Here is a 22,130-nt window from a genome sequence, read left to right on the forward strand (position 1 = left end):
ATATCTGAGAAGATATTCTAACAAATAGTATCATTTTTTTTAAATGTTAATAATCTTGCAAGCATGGCTTCTACCATAAGATAGGGCACATCACATTTCAGGAAGCCTTGCTCATCACAAGCCATAATCAATAAGAGCTGCAGAACTGTTTGCTTCCTCCAAGAATTTTCTTTATTTTTAGAAACAATTTTGCCTGTTGTCGAAAAATGTGAGTTGAAGAGGCCCTATTATGAAGAGTGTTTACTTACCTGTCTTGAAATGGTTTGCCATTGAGTATTTTACTTTGGGTCAAAGTTAATTCCATTAACTTTCCATCATGGTCATAGACCTATGCATCAAAACTAACAGTAATTTCATATCTCATCTCATAAACTTGCGGTTTCTTTTTTTTATTTTCATTTTCTAAATATCTTTTTCGTAAATGGAAATTTAATTTTTTTCAACTTTTCATCATGGTCATAGACCTATCCATCAAAACTGACAGTACTTTCATAACTTATCCAATAAACTTTTAGTTTCTTTTTTTTTTGTAATTTTTATTTTCTACATATCTTTTTCATAGATGGAAATTAAAATTTCACATCTTCATTATTAAAGAGAGTGAACACGCACATGTTTGTGCCAAATCATCTCAAATCAAATGTCGTTGAAGATCAGCAAACACTGTGAAAGAAGTAGGAAAAAAGCAACACAAAGGTCAAAGTTAATATATTGCCCTCTGTTTTTTTTTTCTTTTTTTTACCATCATCAACAATTTCATAATTATAAAGGTGGAATTAACTGAAAGCATCAAACCTGCAAAGACGGTTCGAGTATGCCACTCTCGGGCGTGATGACAGTGAAAATTGTGGCAAAAATTACCGCTTTGACAAGAATCCTAGCAATAACAACAGTAGTAATAGTAGGAGCCAAATACTGTATACGCCATATATTTCGCGAGTCTAAATTTTCGCGAATCGGGACTTCCCGACAATTTCGCCAGTGGTTAAATTCGCGATCGTGGAGGCCTGTATTGAACGGAGAAGTGTACATGCATACATCACATTCACATCGGGATCAGAGTCAATATTTTCGCGTGTCTTTAATTTCACGAATAGCACCTGATTCGCGAAATTCGCGAAAATAAAAACCTCGCGAAATATTCGGCGTATACAGTAATGGAATGACAGTGCTCATTCCTAGGAAAACTTTCACTTTATATACCACTATCGATTTATAAATTATTAATTCGTTCTTTGATGGAAATAAATCAACTATTAAATTGAATTGAATTGAAATGAACTGAATTGCATTAAATGGAATTGAATTGAATTGAATTAATTTTCTAAATTTTTCAAGAACTACAGTGTCTTCATGTGATAAAACGGAAGGAAACAAACAAAAGCAAATAGACAATCCCCAGCTCCTTCCCAACACACACACTTCATGCCTACAAAAATCTTTCAGTCGCTCAAGAACTCTTACTTGAGGCTCAGGACATCTTAATAACTTTTTACAACCCTACCTGGTCCCTGACTGGGGACTGACCTGCCCTCCCCCAAACTCAAGTGGAATATAAACACATCCAAGCAAAGAAGGAATTTATTTATGATACCATTCAATTTTTACTGCCTACACAGGTTGAATAAGATTAGAAACATTTTAAAGAAGCATTATTGTATGAGATTTTCTTATTGTAACAAAATCTTGTTTCAAAATCTGATAGGTTAAAGGGAATTTATTCCTAAGGCTGTTAGTTCTTGATCAAATATTTAAAGAAGAAATACTTTTAGAGGCAAACCATTTACTCACTAATTTTTTTCCCCCTCTGTGCTATCTATTACAACAATAGTTGTTGATATCTGTGGTGTAAAACAGAGTGATACTATGTAAAGTATGGGACATTGTTTACACAGAACCATAAGAAATGTTGATAACCCGGTTTCTCTACAACTATAACAGTGCCTCATATTGTTGGTTGCGATTCAAAAAATTGACCAAAACAGTTAAATTGATGATTCAGAATGCCGTCTAAGTGCCATAATGCATGTCTGTGTTCAGGTCTTGTTTATGGGACAAATCAATGTTTCAAAACTTTAAACTTTCTTTGTATCATCCTCTGAAAAACTGATGAGGTTCATGTATACGTACAATCATCTCGGGTTTAGCAAGGACTGTAGACTTCATATGACAGTTACCTTTTTTTTAAGCCTCTCCTTGATAGCTATCCCTCAGGCTGGCTGGAGGATAGTAGATTTCAATGTCCTCGGCTGCATCAACGTACTCATCATTCATCGCATAGTTTGCACCGTGTGGCACAAGATCCTAGGTGACAAACAAAATATAAGTGACCAAATAGCAGGCAATATCACACACAATTCCACCGTAATCAAAGCAGAAGGGGGGGGGGGGGGAATAACATTTCAAACTATGGATAGCAAAATTCCAAATATCTACTGCACTTGCTTACAAGTTCTCAATGTCAATGTCTAATCACAGACGACTGCTCACACAACTGAAATGCTTCATTTTGATATAGATTGTACTCTGTAACAGTTTAGACTTTAGCTTCTGTCTTCTAATATCAATTTAAAACAATATCCAGGAAAGGCTCTGCAAAAGCTTGAAATTACACCAAGTATGTAGACTATCGCAAAACCTCTCTGAAGTTAAACAAAACTGTTCAACAAATATTACTTACATCAAATATAATCTTTTAATGCAGACCCTAACAGACTAACCTAAAACTCATGTCCAATTAACTGTGTTTCACAGCTTATCATCACACCAAATTTAATCAATTTCAAGGAAATGTTTCTTGAAAGTGGGCAGGTCATAAGGATATTTAACATCTGTCCTTTTCTCATCACATTTAAGGTTATGGCTTGTACATCACGATCTAATAAAGTTGTTTTCCATATCACAATACATTAATCTACTTAGTAAGTTAAAAATTTTTCCCATCTTCATGATTATGATGTCTTGGTAACTTAGGCATGGGTAGGCTCTATGCTGAAGGAAAAACACACTGCTTCCAGAGACAAACCAGTAAATGTGATGAGAATATTTATGTATCCTCACTTTTTGCAGATCCCTTCTATAAAGATGCCTGTAATGGGGAGGGGGTCTCACTCCTGCCATAACCTGAGGGGAACAGAATTCAATCCAGGCAAAATAAACGGAAATAAGGGGGAAAAAAAGAAAAAGATGACAATAAAAACTGAAAACTGAGCTGCTCCAGCAAACATGCCATGAACATTAACATGGAAATGCAACAAACATAAATATTAATGTAGATTGTGTGGTGCACTTCCTGCATTAAATACCCGTAAGTGCTGACCACTGACTGACTACAATAAAAAATAAAATTGTGTTATGTCGAAAATATCAGAATCAGTAAGCCCGAGCAGAAAGCAACAGCAAATAGATAAGTATGAAGGCCATTTACTTATCAGTTAGTCATTTTCTAATATGGTACATCTTTTTTATTTAATTATTGACATGCAATTTCACACCATGTCCAAGTTAAATGAAATGAATACAGCAAACTCAAAGCGGCTAAACGTAATTTGAGAGGTTTCATCAAAATAGAACATAAAATTAGACAGCCAATGGAGGCAATGATGTCATTACACTGGTTTTCTCACCAAAATATCCTAAAAATCATGGTTTGGGTCAACAACTGAACATTGTCAACTTTTAGGATATTACATGACAACAATAATTCTTTGCAATAGATTTTAATAAATTCCTATCATTTACGTCAGAAAAGAAAATTCAGTACAGATGTACAAGCAGGTAAAGACTTGTAAGATGATGGTATTGTGTCTTTGAATATCTACATGTTGCTAAAAATATCAGTGTTTTTATTTGAAAAAAACAAACATGCAAAGCTCTAGAAATTGATACTCATTTTTCATCAGATCATGATGACACCTCAAACATTTTCTTTACTTTAATATCTCTTAGAGCTCACTTCAAATCAGTGTGGAATTGTAAATAATGTGCTGTGTGAGCATCTTATGGTACATGCAGCGACAATGTTAGAACTTCTACTACAGGCACAAGTCAGCTTTTGAACTGTTTTGCCTTTTCTTCATCTTACCCAAGTTAGTATTACTGATTAGTATGACAAATTTCCTGAAAAAGTAAGCATGATATAAGTAGTATATTTGCTAATAAATTTCAGGCACAAATGAAGCCAATTCTTATACTGTACAGGTAATAATAAAGCTAAGAGGATTTCAGATGACATACATGCATTGAGAATAACGCAACTACATGTGCAAGGTCATAAGCATTTGACAAACACAGTCACACAACACACAATCAGACAGCACACACACACCCATGCACATGCACTCATACATATATAAATACCCACTCTCCCAAGTAAATAATTCTAAATCGTGAATGAAAAACATGAAATGAAATGATGGTAAAGAGTGGTGAGTAAGATGAAGCTGAAGAATCAAGCTGAATAACAGGATGATAAATGCAGCAAAGAAAAGAGACAAAAAGCAGTACAGTAACAGAGCAAGTGATTTGGTAATTACCGCAGAGCGCGGTTTCTGGCCCACTTTCTCCCGCTGCGAGGTTGTTGGAGGACCACGAATGAGCTCCTTGGTATGAAATTTATATGCAAGGTTATGGTCCTGCAAAATTTGAAGCTTTTGAGATGAAAGAAGAGAAGGCATAAATTGCATCAATATATGTGCACTTTCATGTTTGGGTTTTTACTCCCTTCTAGCAGTCCCAATTGCCATGAAGAGAAGAATGAAAAGGACTCACTTTACAACAGCTGAAATGCCTGACCCACCCACATTATATAACAATGACATGACACATGGTGGAATAGACAGTTCAAAAAAAAAAAAAAAAAAAAAAAAACCCAAAACAATAATGTCTCCAGCGACACTTCATGGCGGAGGCATAAAAAGTATATCACAAGACGAATTTGAAACCACAATAAAATACATCCTTTGAAGCAGACAGACGAGAAAAAATTGAAAAGATGTATGTAATCCTACTTGGAAAACATCATATCATATGGATAATATCAGGGCCGGCACACTGTTTTCAAAAGTGTGGGGGCCCACTTCCGGATTTCATGAGCTAACAAGCAAAAAAAAAAAAAAAAAAAAAAAAAAAGGGTCCTCAGCTCATTCTCTCCCCTCCCATTGTAGTGCCTCTTACGTACTTCCGGGTTCAAAAAAGTGTGGGGGCCCAAAGTGATGACACCTTATGTATTCCTTTGTATGGTGCACAAAAAGTGTGGGGGCCTGAGCCCCCACGGCCCCCACGGCTGCGCCGCCCCTGAATATGACCATGTTGGAAAAATAAATCATATGTGACCCGCGACAACGGTTTCAGGCAAAAGTCGCAATAGCAAATTTCCTCCTAGGCGGGGTACAAAGATCTTTACCATTATTTTTGTCGATTTGGGTTTTTTGCAGAAATCAAATCTTTGATATGTTTTCTACATCTACACTAAATTTCGTAGCATAAGACTACGTTTTTCCTATCGAAAATGGAATTTTAAGCACCCTATGTTGGATCGCACTCGTCAGTTTTGAGCTTCTTTCGAACGCCGCGCCAATATCCCCAGCGTTGCTACGGCGCAAGGTCTCGCATGCGATTGGCTGGTGCGTCGCACACATTTACATAATTCGGCTTTCTGAGACACCACTTGCAGCGTTTGGGGAATGCTTTGTCCACGCGTGCATGATTACTTGCTCCACTGTTCTTGCTATAGTGGTTTATACGCTGTAGTGCGTGCTCTTCGTTTGGCTTTCTATCCAAACTATTCTACCGCAATGTTCGACAACGGAATTGAAACAAATATCATGTACGTAGCACGACATAATCGTGTGAAAAGAAAAAAAACAATAGTCTACTTGTACATGTAGTAAAAATTATGACAGCAGACTGACTCAAGGGAAGGTAGATGAGAGGAAAGGAGAGGTCACATGAAACCAGTTATATTCAAATACTACACATCAAGATCGCACGAAACGAGTCGTGTTTGTTTGTTTGTTTTAATATACTTAACACCACCAAACAAGGCAACATATGCACGGCTTGTAAAAGCAAAACAAACAGGAAGCCTGACCTTTGCCAGCACTGGCATTTTTCTGCCTTCAAAAGGGTCGGCAATGATAAAGTCAAATCAACAACAATGAAAACGCGATTTGTAAATGTGTGGATTCGCCACCCGCTCCTGTTACATGCACATGGTCATGGCGTGTGGATGCCATTGCGTAATGCGTGCACCATACACATGTACACCATACGTGCAATCATCCATCCTATCCGCCATCTTGAAAGACGTAATGGAAAAACAAACCCGAGCGAACCGCATTGTTTTTCGGCTCCATACGCTGAGCTCCTAGGAAAGGTGCCCGGGAAATTTGACTCTCTCAGTGAGCCAATCAGAAGGCGATGTGGTTGCTAGAGGCGGAGCTTAACATCGATTGGCACCATCATACGGATGGGTGATTCTCACCTCGCATCGCCGCTCGGACATTGTCTTTGAGAAAGAGGTGAATCTTCAAAGCCCGTTTTCTCGCAATTTTGTCAGGCTAACAACTTAAAAAGTGCATTTTATTTCGCTTTCCATGCCCACTTATGGTGCCGAAGAATGCAAGTGTTTTATATCAATGCAAAGCTTAGGAAATGGGCAATGTGATTCAGTGAAAAAATGAATTTTCAAAATGCCTGACTTTTGCCTGAAACCGTTGTCGCCGGTCACATATTATACATGTCATTACAATATCATTGTGTTTATCAAAGTTTTGTTCGTTGGATGATAGGGAACCTGACAGCTGAGTTATACCAATGATACAAAGTATGTGACTGAAGCTCTATGTTGAGTGTTTTAAGTAGAAAAATAGCTGAAACTGGAACTAGATTATCCATACACTGAACTTTTAATACAAAATGAAGGGTACAATTAACCCTTATCTCCTAAAGTGAAGGATTGCTGAAAATATCCCAATGAATTAAAAAAAGATGGAACTGAAAGAAGCATCTCAAATCCCCCGTTAATTATCAGGATATGAACAGATAAACTGGTGACTGTAATCCACTGCTTATTCATTAATAACTGGTGATTTTAATTCATGGTTTATTCAATAATTCCTCTTTGAATTGGCTGCAGAGCAAGAGTACACTCACTTCAGCTTTCTGTCTCTCCATCTTCCTCTGAGTGCGATGGAGCTCTGTCTTGACTTCCTCCAGCTCTCCCATCGTCCTCTGCTTGTCTCTCTGCTCCCGGTAGAAATCACTCCTGTATACATCCAGCTATGAGACAACAATAGGATGCAGTTCATTGTCATTATTGTTGCCAGCGGCAGCATAATGGATACCACTGAGAATATCCTCCACACCACCACACTCACCACACTCACCACCATCACCACCATCGTCACCGTCATCACTATCAACACTGTCATTACCTTAACCATTACCATTACCACTATCGCCATCACCATCATCACCATCATCATAACCACCATCATTACCACTGTCACCACCATCACCATCATCACCATAATCACCATCCACCTTATCATCATCATCACCATCACAACCATCACCATCATCACCATCAGCACGTCATTTGGGACAATCCATCAATCAATCAATCAATCAATCAATCAATCAATCAATCTACCTATCTATCTATCTATCTATCTATCTATCTATCTATCTATCTATCTATCTATCATTCTATCTACCGCACATTCTCACCTGCTGCTTCAGGAGCTCCAGTTCTTCCACAAGGGCTTCCTGGGGTAGGCTGGTCAGGAGAGACCTCTCCTCTTGGTTGCTCAGACCTCTATTGAGCCCCTGGCCCTGGATCTTTTCTAGGGCCTTGTGGGAGGCTGCTGGTGGACCTACAACAGCTGGCTTGGTGCTCACAAGGAGTTTCTGCTCAAGAGCCTATGTCACGACATGATGACAGAAAAGCTATCATGTATACTATACACTGATTTTATTCATGGCAATGTTAAAAAAAGATAACATTTCATTTATGCGATATGAAAATTACATCTATCCCACCCTTCACAAAATAATTGCTGCTATCAATGTGTTAGCTTAAGATAAAAGATTGTCATATTGCAGTATACAATAAGATCACAGTATTACCCAAATGTTACAAGAAGATAGAGTGAACATTTGTGCAAAAATGTATATTAGAAGCAGAGTACTTTGAGTAGAAAATATACATGATCTTGAAATATTTACTTCAATTGACATTTACAATTTTTTTTTCAAAAGAAAATTGCACATTTTTAAAACAGGTTTTCAGAGAGTGATGAGAGATTCTTTCCACATGTGTAATGGATATCTAAATTGATTTTAACCCCAGTTATTCACAAGTATTGTTACAATACCTATTTTTCATTTATTCATTTATCTCTTCTTCTTTTTTGTCGATGCTGCCTACTAAAGCACTTCCCCCTTTGGAAGCACCCATCTAAATACCTACCATTAATTAGGGCAGTGATCCCATTACCCTACATGGCTTCTCTTTCTATGTAGGTCAACATGCATGTCTTGCTGCATCGGAAGAGAAGTTAGTCTTTTTTGGTCTTCAAAGCAGTGTCATTTCTTATAGAAATATCACATGACACAAATGATTCCTGTAAAAAGTTGACAAGATCATAAGCACCAGCAATACGTTGGCCTAGCTAATAGAGTTCAGCAAAGTTTACATTCCACAGCATTTCAGGAGATATTCCCTTTAAGACCACGTATTCAGCTTTGTTTGCTCTGTAAATGCAAATCTAGCACAGCCATGCCAGCTGAGTAGCTGGCAATGCATGTCATATGCCCTATGTATTCTACAGTGCGGTAAACAGGAAGTTATTAAGCAGAAACCATTCAAGCGATGCTTCATTTACCACTGCAGTTTGTACTTTGCTTCCTAAGGACGTGGACGATTGAGTGGATGAACAAAAGCCATCATATAAATCTTTCTTTACACAGTGATGAGTTCAAAGGTCATATGACTGTGACTTGGACTGGACTCCCTCTTGAGAATACATTTTTTGACATTATTTCACACAATTTCATGGAAATAGCATGGAAGAGCATTTGAATTATTTCTCTTCCATTCAAAAACACCAACACTGATCAAATTTCTTCTAATACATCTTCATTTCATGTCACTCACTGTTTACAAACTGCTACAGAAATGCACCACATTCAGTGTATATTGTCTCTATGACATATTTTATCTAAGCTAAATTTGCGAGTCTTTCTTGACTTCTTTTTGCGGTTAAAAAAAGGAACTTCTGCAAAAATTGTCAGCTGACATAAAAACCAGCACATTCATCTGCATGCCTGATGAAGAATCACACTTCAACTTGAACCTATGTTGACTGAGGAATAGTTTGAACTTAAAGGACTGAAGAATGACTCAAGACGTAGAGACAAACTATGGCTAGAATATCAAACAAACTTTACAAATTTGGCAAGTGCAAACAAACCAGAGAAGGAAATCACTGGACTATAAAAGAACCATTCCACGTTTTTATTGGCAAATCTTACCACAGAACCAAAAGCAAAAGGCAGAATCTTGTGCTCCTTCTTTCCTGCCACAGGAAAAATTGCCACAAGCACTTTACCATAAAAATCAAGACAAGTAGAAGAAAAAGGATTCCTTTGCAAAGAAAATACAGCTTAGGCCCTGTAGCATGTCTTTATAACAGTCCTTTACAACATTGGCCAATCGGGACTGAAAGGAAGTATGGTATTGACAAATGTGTACATTTGTAAAGGAGGGTATCACTTCTGAACAAAAGTTTAAGTATGAACAATAAAACAAAATCACATTACTTTCCCTGATGTCCTTGTTCCTAGATTAAGCAATTTCCTCTTTAAAATGACTCAAACTTCCTTTAGCCAAGCTCATGTAGTTTTTGCTCTCCAAAGGGAAATTCTAGGAGAGAATAAATTGGCTCGTTGAAAGATATAGCCATGCAAATAGCTGCATTAAAATCATTTAAAGCAAACACACTCTTCCAATCAGTTCTGCATGTTTGGCCTGGGCTATGCATCTCTCAAACAGTGACATGCATTGTTGGACATTCCTCAGGTAACCAGAGCAAGTAAACAAACACAAAACAACAACAAAAAACGAAAGAAAGAAAGAAAGAAAGAAAAATATATACATACATAAAATTCCCTGTAATTATACTGCACAGCAAACAAACAAAACAAAAACAAATAAAAAAAAAACCCTTCTGAATAAAAAATAATAATAACAAGGAAAAGTAGAAATTACGCGGTGCGTAATATATGTCCTCACCGGAAGTAGCATTTTGTAGCAAAATGTACAATACAGGTCACAAATCAAGGTCAAAGGTCAAAGAGGTCAAAGGTCAAAATTCTGTGTAGAAATTTTTGAAGCCCTCACCTGCTGCCATCACATAAAGCAAACGGAATCGAAATCGGGTTAGAAATGGCGAAGGAGTAGCATTTTGTAGCCATTGTACAATATAGGTCAAAAATCAAGGTCAAAGGTCAAAAAAGTCAAAGGTCAAAATTCTGTGTAGAAGTTTTGAAGCCCTCACCTAGTGCCATCACATAAAGCAAACAGAATCGAAATCGGGTTAGAAATGGCGAAGGAGTAGCATTTTGTAGCAAAATCTACAATACAGGTCAAAAATCAAGGTCAAAAATCAAGGTCAAAGGTAAAAGAAGTCAAAGGTCAAAATTCTGTGTAGAACTTTTGAAGCCCTTACCTAGTGCCATCACATAAAGCAAACAGAATCGAAATCAGGTTAGAAATGGCGAAGGAGTAGCATTTTGTAGCCAATGTACAATATAGGTCAAAAATCAAGGTCAAAGGTCAAAGAAGTCAAAGGTCAAAATTCTGTGTAGTAGTTTTGAAGCCCTCACCTAGTGCCATCACATAAAGCAAACAGAATCGAAATCGGGTTAGAAATGGCGAAGGAGTAGCATTTTGTAGCAAAATGTACAATAAAGGTAAAAAAATCAAGGTCAAAGGTCAAAGAAGTCAAAGGTCAAAATTCTGTGTAGAAGCTTTGAAGCCCTTAACTAGTGCCATCACAGAAAGCAAACGGAATCGAAATCGGGTTAGAAATGGCGAAGGAGTAGCATTTTGTAGCAAAATGTACAATATAGGTCAAAGGTCAAGGTCAAAGGTCACAACTGAAATTCTGTGTAGAAGTTTCAAAACTCCCACATAGTGCTATCATATAAAGCAAACAGAATCAAAATTGGCTCATAAATGACAGAGAAGTAGCAAATTGAAGATTTTGATCACACACGGACGCACACACGGACACACGGACGGACACACGGACACACACACGTACGGAGCCCGTTTCATAGTCCCCTGCTCGAACTCGTTCGGCAGGGACAAAAACAAAACAAAACAAAATAAGGTTTCATGAATTAAACTGAGATCATGCATGAAACATGGCATTGAGCAAAGTCTGGCTACATAGTAGTCCCTCTCTCCCCCACCCCTCCCCTCCCCTTCATTCATAAGTGTGTCTTTGGTGTTTGATTGTCTGTTTGTCTGCTTTTAAACAACAAAGATGGTGTCTCACCTCATTCAATCTCCCCACTTCTGCTTCCAGGTCGACTTTGTGTTTCTGCAGGGACACGGCATACCGGTTGGCTTTGCTTAGCTGCTGCTTTACCTGATCACTTGTCTTCTGAAGTTCTGCCTTCTCCGTCTGCAACCCAATCAGCCAAGGAGGTGACAGACACAACTTTTACAACACCATCCACAAAGGGTTGACACTGATGCCTTACAATCACCCAATGTTTTTGATAGTTGACTTTGATCAATCAAAATCAAACAGCCAGAACAAAGATATTTTCATCAGAATCGAAAAAGATAGAAGAAGTGTTATGTCATGCTCATGAAACAGTCAAAATTACATATGTGCAAGTGATTTGAGTTACCTTGGTTTTGTCTAGTTCACTCTTCATTGCCCTTTGGATCCACAAAGGGTTGACACTGATGCCTTACAATCACCCAATTTTTTAATAGCTGACTTTGATCAATCAAAATCAAACAGACAGAACAAAGATATTTTCATCAGCATCGGATAACATGAAACATTCAAAATTACATATATTATGCCAATGCTATGAGTTACCTTGGACTTTTCTAGTTCGCTCTTCATTGCCTTCAGGATTTCGCTGTTTTCCTTCTCCCGCCTCTCGGACTCGGCGCTCCTCTCCGTCAACAACTTCTTGGCATTCTCTAACTCCTGCCTGAGGGCAGTCTCCATGCGATGATACTGCTCATCCCACATGTGATTCAGCTTCACAACCTACGAGCCATGCACCAGGAGGTTGCTTTAAAAACTTCAGAGCTTCAAAAATTACATCTAGGTAATATTCCTTTGGAGGACTTATGGTAGCTACGAATTTGTAAATACAAAAACAGCTGCCTTGTATACCAATGAATCTGACCAGCAATTCATCGTACAATTCACTATTTCTTTGACTGAATTAATGTCTATGATTATGCTCAAAAGGATAAATGCAAGTACACTTGATGTGTTAGATTCCTAGGTACATGCATAGACCACAGATATAGATTTGAGGAGCACCAGTCGTGAATAAAAAATAAGTTATATTCCACCTCCTCAAACACATTCTAGAGGTAAAGCATTTCAGACAAAGTGTACCCAAATTGAAGTTAAACTCAACCTCACAACTATAATTTGTCTACTGAGCATTAGATGGAGAGTTTTATGATAACATCATGTAGCATTAGCCCAGAAAAGGATTGTTGGAATTGGAAAGTTTCATACGGCATATCAGATGTGACTTTAATGATGCAATGATAAACTCCTAATTCTATTATGAATTCTAATGCACAAAAAAACCTGCCTGGTATCTTATGTGTTTCTACACACACATTACACAAGAAGTTGTTTTTTGCCATGTGAAAGGGCCGAAGCCCTCTTTCCGTAGGGATTATTTTCAAATAGTGTGAAACAGATGACAAAATGAAAATACCTCCGAGAGCTTTTGCTTCAGATAAATGATCTTCTTTTGGAGGGTTTCATAAGCCTGAAGAGAGACGCCCTCGCTTGAGGCCGAGTCTGTGGAAGGGCTTGTCTGAGAGCTTGACGCTTGCTGTTGTTTGGCCTGCTCCTGAAAGCAAAGCATTGAGGCCAAATATATATACAAAGAGAGTCTACTAGGGTATTCATAATGTAGAGTTATGAACATTATCAATCCTTAAAAATTTGTGACAATCACATGATGCAATGATCATATTATAATACTACTTATGATAAAGGTAATGACAATGATGATGATGATGATAATAGTAGTAGTAATAATAATAATAATAATAATAATAATAATAATAATAATGATAATGATAATGATAATAATGATAATAACAACAATAATAAACAATGATGATGATGATGTAAACACAGATAACGATAATAATAATTTTAATGCTAATAACAATAACATTATCATAACTATAATCACTATCATCATCATTTAACTTAGCTGTAAACTTCGAGAAGAATTGACCGCCAAGCCCTATGTTGCCAATATTTTATTGTATATCCAATGCTGGATATCATACATCATCTTATTTTTATTATCTCTAATCTATTCTTAATTGAGCAATACAAACACAAATTGCACATAAAATTGAAATTGAAATTATGTGATTTCTTTCATTTCTTAGATGATTACCTTTAATATCATCACCCTCATCAGTATTCCTGTTGTGATTATCATCAATACATACGTAAACTTCCTCTCCAATGACACACACTGAATCAGACATGTACCTTCATTTCCTCATCTTTCATTGCCTCTGCTTCTTTCCGTGTGACGTAATCAAAGTCAGCCAGGGTTTTATCTTCAGCAGCCTTCTTCAACTCCGCCAACTCAGCCTCAAGTTTCTCAATCTTCTCCCTGTCAAGGAATGACAAAACAATAACAAACCATCAGTGTGTCACAAGTTGGAATTGCACAATGCATTGTATATCCACTCTAATGTGGGATATCACTAATTTTTTTTTTTCTCGAAGAGGGGAAAAATTGGTTCTTATTTCTGATTCCGTTGCCATGAATTCGACCACCTGTGAAATTGTTTAACAAGTCTCGATACACCACATTTTATGCTCACAAAATATTCAGCACACACAGCGCAATGTGAATAGTTGTCTGTACTGCATTTAAGATCTAACCTGAAGGAGTTTAATACCATCACCACAGAAGTTTCCAAACCAATAGCAACTCACCGTTCCTTACGTAAACTTTCATTAGCATTCTGGAGATCTTGTTTCAGATTGATGTTTTCCTCTTCAAACACATGTCTCAATACCTGGACATCAGGAACAGACAAACAGAAAGACAGACATAGAAAAATAGAGAGAATAAGAGACTAACACAATTAGACAGGAAGTTACATAACACACGATGACATACAATGCACATTTCTGCTCTACACTGCCATATCTCTGAGTTTGAATAGGCCTAATAAGTTCTATATGATTTGTTACTACTGACACTAGAATAAAATAAAAACCTTATCCACACACAGGAGAAAAAGGTGCAAAAGATATTGATATTGTGTGAATGCCATCATAACCCATAGTTCAAGGTGAATTTGCATTCTGTGCAATACTTTCAAGATATCGCTTTTCATAACCATAAACTAGTGCATTTAATCACATTTGATGTGTCATATTTGACCTTTAAACTGTCAACAATCATTGCAAAACAGTATTTGGACCTGAAACATGGCAAGACAATCATAACACAACACATCCTAGCATCATAACGTACCTGACAACAACAGTATCCTGTCAACAATTAAGATACCACTATGCCAAGTGCACTGACTCTTTGAAACATGAAGCAAACATACACCCCCATTTCTGGTTTCATCCATGCATATTGCAATGTTTTGCTCTTGCCACAAGTGTATTGTGCCTTCAGTAAGGTTTATTTTTGCATACTTCATAATCTGAATCATGTAAACAGCCTTCACTTTAATTTTTCATGCCTCAACTTCCTTTTTTAGTGGTAACTGTTAAAACACAACCACTATCAATCAGTAGTTGATTGACTTACACAAACCACAGGTTTCGAATGATGTACCAGCATTCAATACAGCAGCTGTGGTTAAACTCACTATTTACAATTGCACATTTTACAGACTCAAAACTAAATTGTCACTTTATAGGTCACCATGAAGTTTTTGTTTTTAACTGTGACTGTACACCAAGTGATGAACTTAAAGGATCTAATACTGCATCTTACTTGTAGATGGTTGTTGTCAAAATGTCTAACAGTAAAGTTACAGCTAACCACCACGCCCCAAGGTAAGTATCAAAAGAGCTGCTTCGATAAGTTGGTACAGAGGTGACTGATGAGCAAAATGTTCCTATCCGCTCACCTTTTGGGTCTTCATCTGCCGGGCCACTGTGAGAATTCTGGGAATCACTTCCGGTAGCTGCTTGATGCCCTCCATGTCGCCAAGGAGATTGGATACCACCTGCAGAGCTCTGCCCACTTCTTCAATCTGGAGCGATGTCTCGGGTGGATCCACTGATGCATGTACTCCCTCAGAGAGCTATGATTGGCATAACCAACAAGGAAACAGACTAGTGGTAGCAAACAATATTTCATCCTTTCAAACACAAACATACCTAAAGGCTTTCATCTCATCAGCACACAAATCAACATGCATGCTTGGTGAAGGTAATTGTTGTATAACATCATGAACCGTTACTAGCTACTGAGCCCCACCTATAGTACAATGGAAGACTACTTTCGTATCCACAGTGTAAGTCAAAAAGAGTAAAGCCACATCAACATAAAGGTACAAGTTCCATCAAAACTATACCTAGCAAAGAAATTTATGAAATGCTTAATTTTGTAACATTTTTATGTGAATTGGTAACAGTAGTTTTTGAGGTTCTGTCTTCACATTTGTAGAGGTGACAATGTACAGTGTAATCCAACTATTACTATCAAATACCCCTCAATCTGAGATCTATGAATTACACAGTTTCTACACTTCATGGCACCATTCCAATGACACTGGACCTTTTGCCATCCCCACAAACCCTACCTCTTGATATGTCTTTGTCCATGAGGTTCCATACGAGATTACTACACTGTACATCAAGTATCCAATAATATATGAAATCTTTATCTGTATTGTATTCTACATTATAATCATCAACACAAATACACACATACACACATACACACACACACACACACACACATACACACACAAACCCATGCACATTGAATAAAAAGACATCATCACTTGACACGGATTGGTAAGACGGTTACAAACATGCTCAGAATCGTTTCTAGAAATACATTCACTATGCCTCCCAGCTACCATGCACCACAAGTGTTGAAGGCAACTACCGGTACCGAGGTACTCACGTCCTCCCTCGATGGTTGCTCCCCATCTCGCAGCAAGAAAACATTTTCTTCCGACACCCTCTCAAAGCTGTCCGACGAAGGGGGCTCTCCGCTACTATGGCTACCATGGCTACCACGGCTACCATGACTACTATGACCTCCTGAGGTCATATCCCAGGATGACATGCCACTGTGACCTTTCTGACTCTCTTCCTTGGTTGCATCCTCTTTGGATGTTGGTTCACTTCTTTTGGCTTGCAAAGCTGTCGTCAGTTGGGATTGTGTCGACACAGGAAAAGAAAGATTTGATTTGATTTGATTTGATCTGATTTATTCTCTGTATGGCATCATTTACAATTTTTTTTTCTTTTTTTTTGCAAGATGTTTACTATCAGTCCATGTGCAACCTTGCTGAAATTGTACATAAATTATTCCTGGACAGCTTTACAATGTACATCCTCATAATACCTCTTACAAATGAACTTCTTTAGATTTGAAATAAAGAATAAAAAGCATCAGAATAAAAGTATCATCTAAATTCAGATGAAAAGTTAGTGATTTTAGAACCTTGAATATGATATCCAGCACATTATTAAATGTTATGGGAGGCAATATTCATGAGCTGTTAAGCATACACGCGACGGTCAAATTGCAAAATTTGCGAAAATAAAAGTCCTCAAGAAAATTTGGCATTCGTATGAGAAATAAAGTGGGAAGTATTGTAGTCACTGAATCAGTCCTTTCATTTCTTCATTAGTTTTATGTTGTTTGAGTTAGACCATTCCATATAGCAACTGTGTGCAGAAAAAAAAAAATCCACACACACACAAAAAAAAACTACAAAGAGGTAAGAAGACTCACCATTCCGTAAGTGACTAGCTAGATCTGTATTGTCTAGCTTGGCCTGTACAGCTTCCATTAAGTTTTCATGCCAATTCGGATTCCTGTCTGAGAACCTCTCCAAGAGACGTAGGATCTTGTTCTTATCCTCAACCAGCCCCTCATCAATCTCAGCCACCTGGGCTTCAGAAAAGTCCAGGGCCAGCCCCAGGGCCTTGGGAGCCACCATGCTAGTGAGGATCGAGGCTAGCGACAGCAGTTCCTGTCCCCGCTCGGAATTTGTCCTCCCTGATATTGAAAATAAAATGAAAATGAGAACAGAATGGGGGGGGGGGGGGGGGGGGTTAAACTTTAATGCAACTTCCCTGTCCCTGCCACTTGATGACATGGTCATGACTGGAATTCAGAAAGTTTTTGGACCTGTGCTGTCCCCCTCCCCCTTTTAACTTGTTGAGGATGGGCTACAATACCTCGTATACTCGAGTATACTCGAGCCTAGCCTTCAACAGAGCTTGCTGAAGCAGGTGAACCAATTCTTAAAAGACATTCCTGCCCAGTTTGGTGAAAAATTGAGTTTGCATTTAAAAGAAATTAAGAATATCAATTTCAATCCTTGGGCCCCACCTGAACCCCACCCCTAAGGTCCTCACTTGGGACATGGTTGCCATTGTTACTACAACTCATTTTTTTTTCAACTCTTAAAGCATCTGAATAAAACTTGATTTTGTTGTACTACTTGTGAATCGATAAAAATTTGATCTTTGAAAATCGCTTCCTTTATGTTTTTTTGGCCCTACCTTGGTAAAATAAAACCACACTATCACGAAAACCTGTGTAAAAAAAAAGGGGGGATTCAGAATTTAGGTAATGAGATACACTTTCAACAAAGATAGGAACATCAAATAAGTTTTTGATGAGCACCCTGCAACAAAGTATAACATAACCAGCAGGGAATGACAATTCTAACAGAGACAAAGGGTGCATTTGAGCGCTCTCCTGAAGCATACTGGTATACTATACTGTGCCCACATGTGCTCCTAACGTGTATCGTACCATACCACGCAAAAATATTGTGCCAGTGAGCTTCAAAAAGCAAAGTGGTCCAAACGCGTACCATACCAGAAGTTGACATGAGAAGAAGGTACACATTACACACTATGTCATAATAAAAGGGTAGATTCTCTTCACTAGGGACACACTGTATGTAGAATATGCGCGTAAGGTAAATGACTCCATTTATACAAAATGTGTGACCCTCTCACTCAAGTCCAAAAATAAAGCACTTGAATCTTTAATCTAGTGCAGTACGGTACAATTTCATTTGCTTTGGAGTGTTCAAATGCAGCAAATGAGACAGAGACTTACCATCTATAGATGGTTCATCCCTCTCCTCCATCTTGGTGTCATTCTTTTCTTGTTTGGAATCCGTTGACATCTTGTGTGCTTGCAGCCGTTTATTCTCTTATTCAGGCTGTTGATTCTTGGTTTGTGTGCCTGATGAAAAAAATAAAAAAATAGACTGCATAAAATATGATGTTATCATATCGTGTACTGGAATAAGGGAATTGTATGCCATTTGCATTAGTATAGTTATTAGAAAAGTAAAGGCAGACAATTATCTTATAGTTTCATAGAATTTCAAAGCTAATCATTGAAGAAATGTAGATAATTTCATCTAAAAAATATGCCAATGGTGGGTTTGTTTTCACTTCAGCTGCCACTAAATACCCAAATGGCCTACACGAGAATTGGCAGTTACTTATAATAGTTGAAGTGAAAGTGACCCCACATTTCAGAAGATGACTTCAAATGATGTTTACAATGTACTTCATGGTAAATTCACAAAAATGGGACACAAGCCCATTGAGGACAGACTGATTTTGCTACAACATGCATTTCACATCTATAGATCATGACTCGTTCTAAACGGGTTAAGTAAGAGAGGAATTCTGTGCTATCAGAAAGTTCAATTTTTTCACAAAATAGTGATGATTGGTCACACTGTGTATGCCATTATATTTAGCGAGTCTATTTTTTTTTTGTAAATCGGGACTTTCCAACAATTTTCCGAGTGGTCAAATTCGCGATTGTGGAGTACACCACTGAACGGAGAAATGTGTGTGTGCACGTCACATTCCTCTTAGGATCAGAATTAACACTTTCGTGTGTTTTTAAATTTGCGCATAGCACCCGACTCAAAATTTGCAAAAAATAAAAACCTCACATAATATACGATGTATAGTCAACGCTGCATGCTGGCACTGGTCCGACCATTCCTGAACAGTAAAAATCACTGTCGGACCAGTAACTTTTTCAGGAATTGACCAGTAAAAATGGGAAAAAAATGGGTACCTATTGGCTCCACAGATATGTCAGACCAGAAAAAAAAAAAATGGGTTAGTGTGCAGTCCTTGTAGAGTGATTGATCAAATATTGTTGCCTCAATAATTGATTTAAGTACTGTTTTTCATATACAGACGAATTTGAATTCCTGTATGGTCACACTAAACTCATCTAATAAGCATAAAATAACTGTGAACAATTGCTGTATTTTGTGAAAACATTTTTTTTAACCTTACCTATCATTCTACGGCTGATTTTAATGGGTATTACTAGTTCTTGAATCGGGCAATGACTTTTGATAAAAACAACAGTATTAGTGGCACTCATAAAGTGGTACTTGTAGCAGAATGTATGATAATTGCAATGTATTTATTGCTAATTTGCGGTTGCGTCTTAATCACACTTAAACCCAGTGTAAACTACAACAATGCTTATAAAGCAAATTTTTACTGTCTTTTTAACTCTTATGACATACGTACACAAAAAATACTGCAACTTACACTGTATATGAGTAACTATACTTCAAAAGAATACTTACACAATGCTGTAAACTTACCATCAATCATTGGGTCATACCTGTATGCCTGAAAATGGGCCAAACTGGATAGTTCATGATGAATTCATATCACAAACTCTGCAAAGGATAGGGGTCTGAGCCTCAGCTTACATGTACACTGAGAGATTTAGTCATTTTTACTCACAAAGCTGACTAAAAAACATGTGGGGGAAAAAAAAAAAAAGGAATATGGTGTAACTCTGATGCAATAATTTCTCAGTACCGGTACAAAAAAAAAAAAAAAAAAGGATAATGAAATCCACCTTCGGAAATATGCAGCCAAAAAAAAAAAAGAAAAAAAAAAAACCTCTCACATTGTTTGCAACTAGAGAAGAGTATTGTAACCTGAGCTGAACTTATAGATCCACACCACCTAACCTAACATATACATACACAAGATGTAAAAACAGGCTGGTACATGTTCAGCTATCTTGAATATGGGTGTATAGACAACTTCTTACAATTATGGGTTCAAAGTCAATTTGGGCAAGCTGTTTACTCCTCCTGTGTACGTAGTGTGCCTTATTCAGACATGTTGCATGACTTGTGTGTAACATCTACTCATGTAGGTGTCCGTTGTTACTTGTGAGTGTAAGACTATAGAGCTACATATTCAGGGTACTCATTTGAAAAGTGCAAGCAAAAATCTCTCCTTGCCCTGCCCCCTCCTTGAAATACCTGCAAAGAAAAAAAAAATGTAACACACAACAGTTTTGTCATCCCACTATAGATATTGTAATTGCTATTTTTGTTGGTTAGTGTTTTCATAAATCCACTTTACTTCTAATATCTATGCTCTGTTACCACAAATGTAGGTGCTGCCTGCTCTTGTGAGTTGCCGGTTGGCTTAGTTAAACTAATCTAAATTAGTAATGTTATACGTTATCAGATTTTGTATTCATCTTTTTAAAAAGTGCTTGCTGTCTGTACACAACATGATCTTTAATAATCATCGTTATAGTAATTTAAATGTAATTTAGCGAGTACAACACTAGACTAGTTTCTTACTGTTTACAGAGATACAGAGACGTGTGCAGTCAAATTTTCATGGCATTGTCATTGATGGCCGCACTTAATATATGAACGTCAACGCAACGGTGGCCGGAAGCCAGCACAAATCATATGCGATGGACTACAGCAACGTCACAAAATACGCCCTGTTGGTGCTGGTTGCTTTGTATGGATCTAGCTTTGTTTCGAATACCGTGGTAGTTCACACAGTACGCCATTCGCGCCACACTATACGTGTTTCATTATAAGTAGGGCCTACATCATGTAATAGTTCACTACTGTCTAGGAAAATAAAGTGACGGTGCATATATATCAGTGAGAATCAGACACCTATAATAACAGCTGGTCAAATCATGACTCAACATTTCCCATAATCAAGTGATGAATGACTCCTTACCCATAATGATCAATGTTTCAAGGCGTAAAAAAAGTCACAGTTCAACCCTGGCTTGCCGTAGGGAAGATCCCCTTTTGCAACGTTCGCGTCTCTCAGAAGCAAGCTGTGTTTTTGCATGCTACGTCACAACACAACCATAGTCAGGGGATTCCCCGATGCGATCATTCGCTAGCTGGCACGCATGGAGAGTATCCAACCAGGGATATGGTGGAAAGAGATATATTATCCCACCTGCAGCGACTTGGAGTCATTTTCTTCAAGATCGCTGTATCTCATTGAGCATCTTCCCTGTTAGCGGAATGAGATATTTTAGGTAAACAATTCGCCAAGTTATGTTTCTCTCTTGTGGATAACACGACAATTTTCTCGCAAGGCGAACTACTACCGCCATGTGGATTATGGAATTGAACAAGGGGTGCGGGCAAGCCAGGACACCCTGCGCACGAAATGTGACAAGCTTCCGTTGTGACTCGCGTACAAAGGAGTGAAGGTAAGCCTCTCTCTTCCGCTTCTTCGTTTTTCGGAGAAGTAATGGTAAGACAAACTCGATTACCTTCCGGACTTTTCGGTATCCTGTCAAATTTT

General features: G+C 37.8%; 1 protein-coding gene across 1 annotated transcript; it reads right to left on the reverse strand.

The window, feature by feature from the left end:
- Window positions 1–43: 43 nt before the first annotated feature.
- Window positions 44–21,653, reverse strand: LOC139729667 (uncharacterized). Its single transcript, XM_071640594.1, has 16 exons — window positions 21,546–21,653; window positions 18,604–18,732; window positions 17,260–17,526; window positions 16,420–16,661; window positions 15,413–15,589; window positions 14,253–14,335; window positions 13,797–13,923; window positions 12,997–13,134; window positions 12,126–12,302; window positions 11,568–11,696; window positions 7,732–7,923; window positions 7,156–7,281; window positions 4,536–4,649; window positions 3,061–3,123; window positions 2,178–2,304; window positions 44–663 (listed from the first exon to the last, which is right to left on the reverse strand). Exons 2-15 carry the CDS (start codon window positions 18,671–18,673, stop codon window positions 2,185–2,187), a joined length of 2,025 nt encoding a protein of 674 aa, XP_071496695.1. The 5' UTR covers window positions 18,674–18,732; window positions 21,546–21,653; the 3' UTR covers window positions 44–663; window positions 2,178–2,184.
- Between the last annotated feature and the right edge of the window lie 477 nt (window positions 21,654–22,130).

This window comes from Diadema antillarum, unplaced genomic scaffold (genome assembly GCF_040938485.1).
Source record: "Diadema antillarum isolate AM-2024a unplaced genomic scaffold, OU_Dant_1.0 seq00000248_RagTag, whole genome shotgun sequence".
Lineage (NCBI taxonomy): Eukaryota > Metazoa > Echinodermata > Echinoidea > Diadematoida > Diadematidae > Diadema > Diadema antillarum.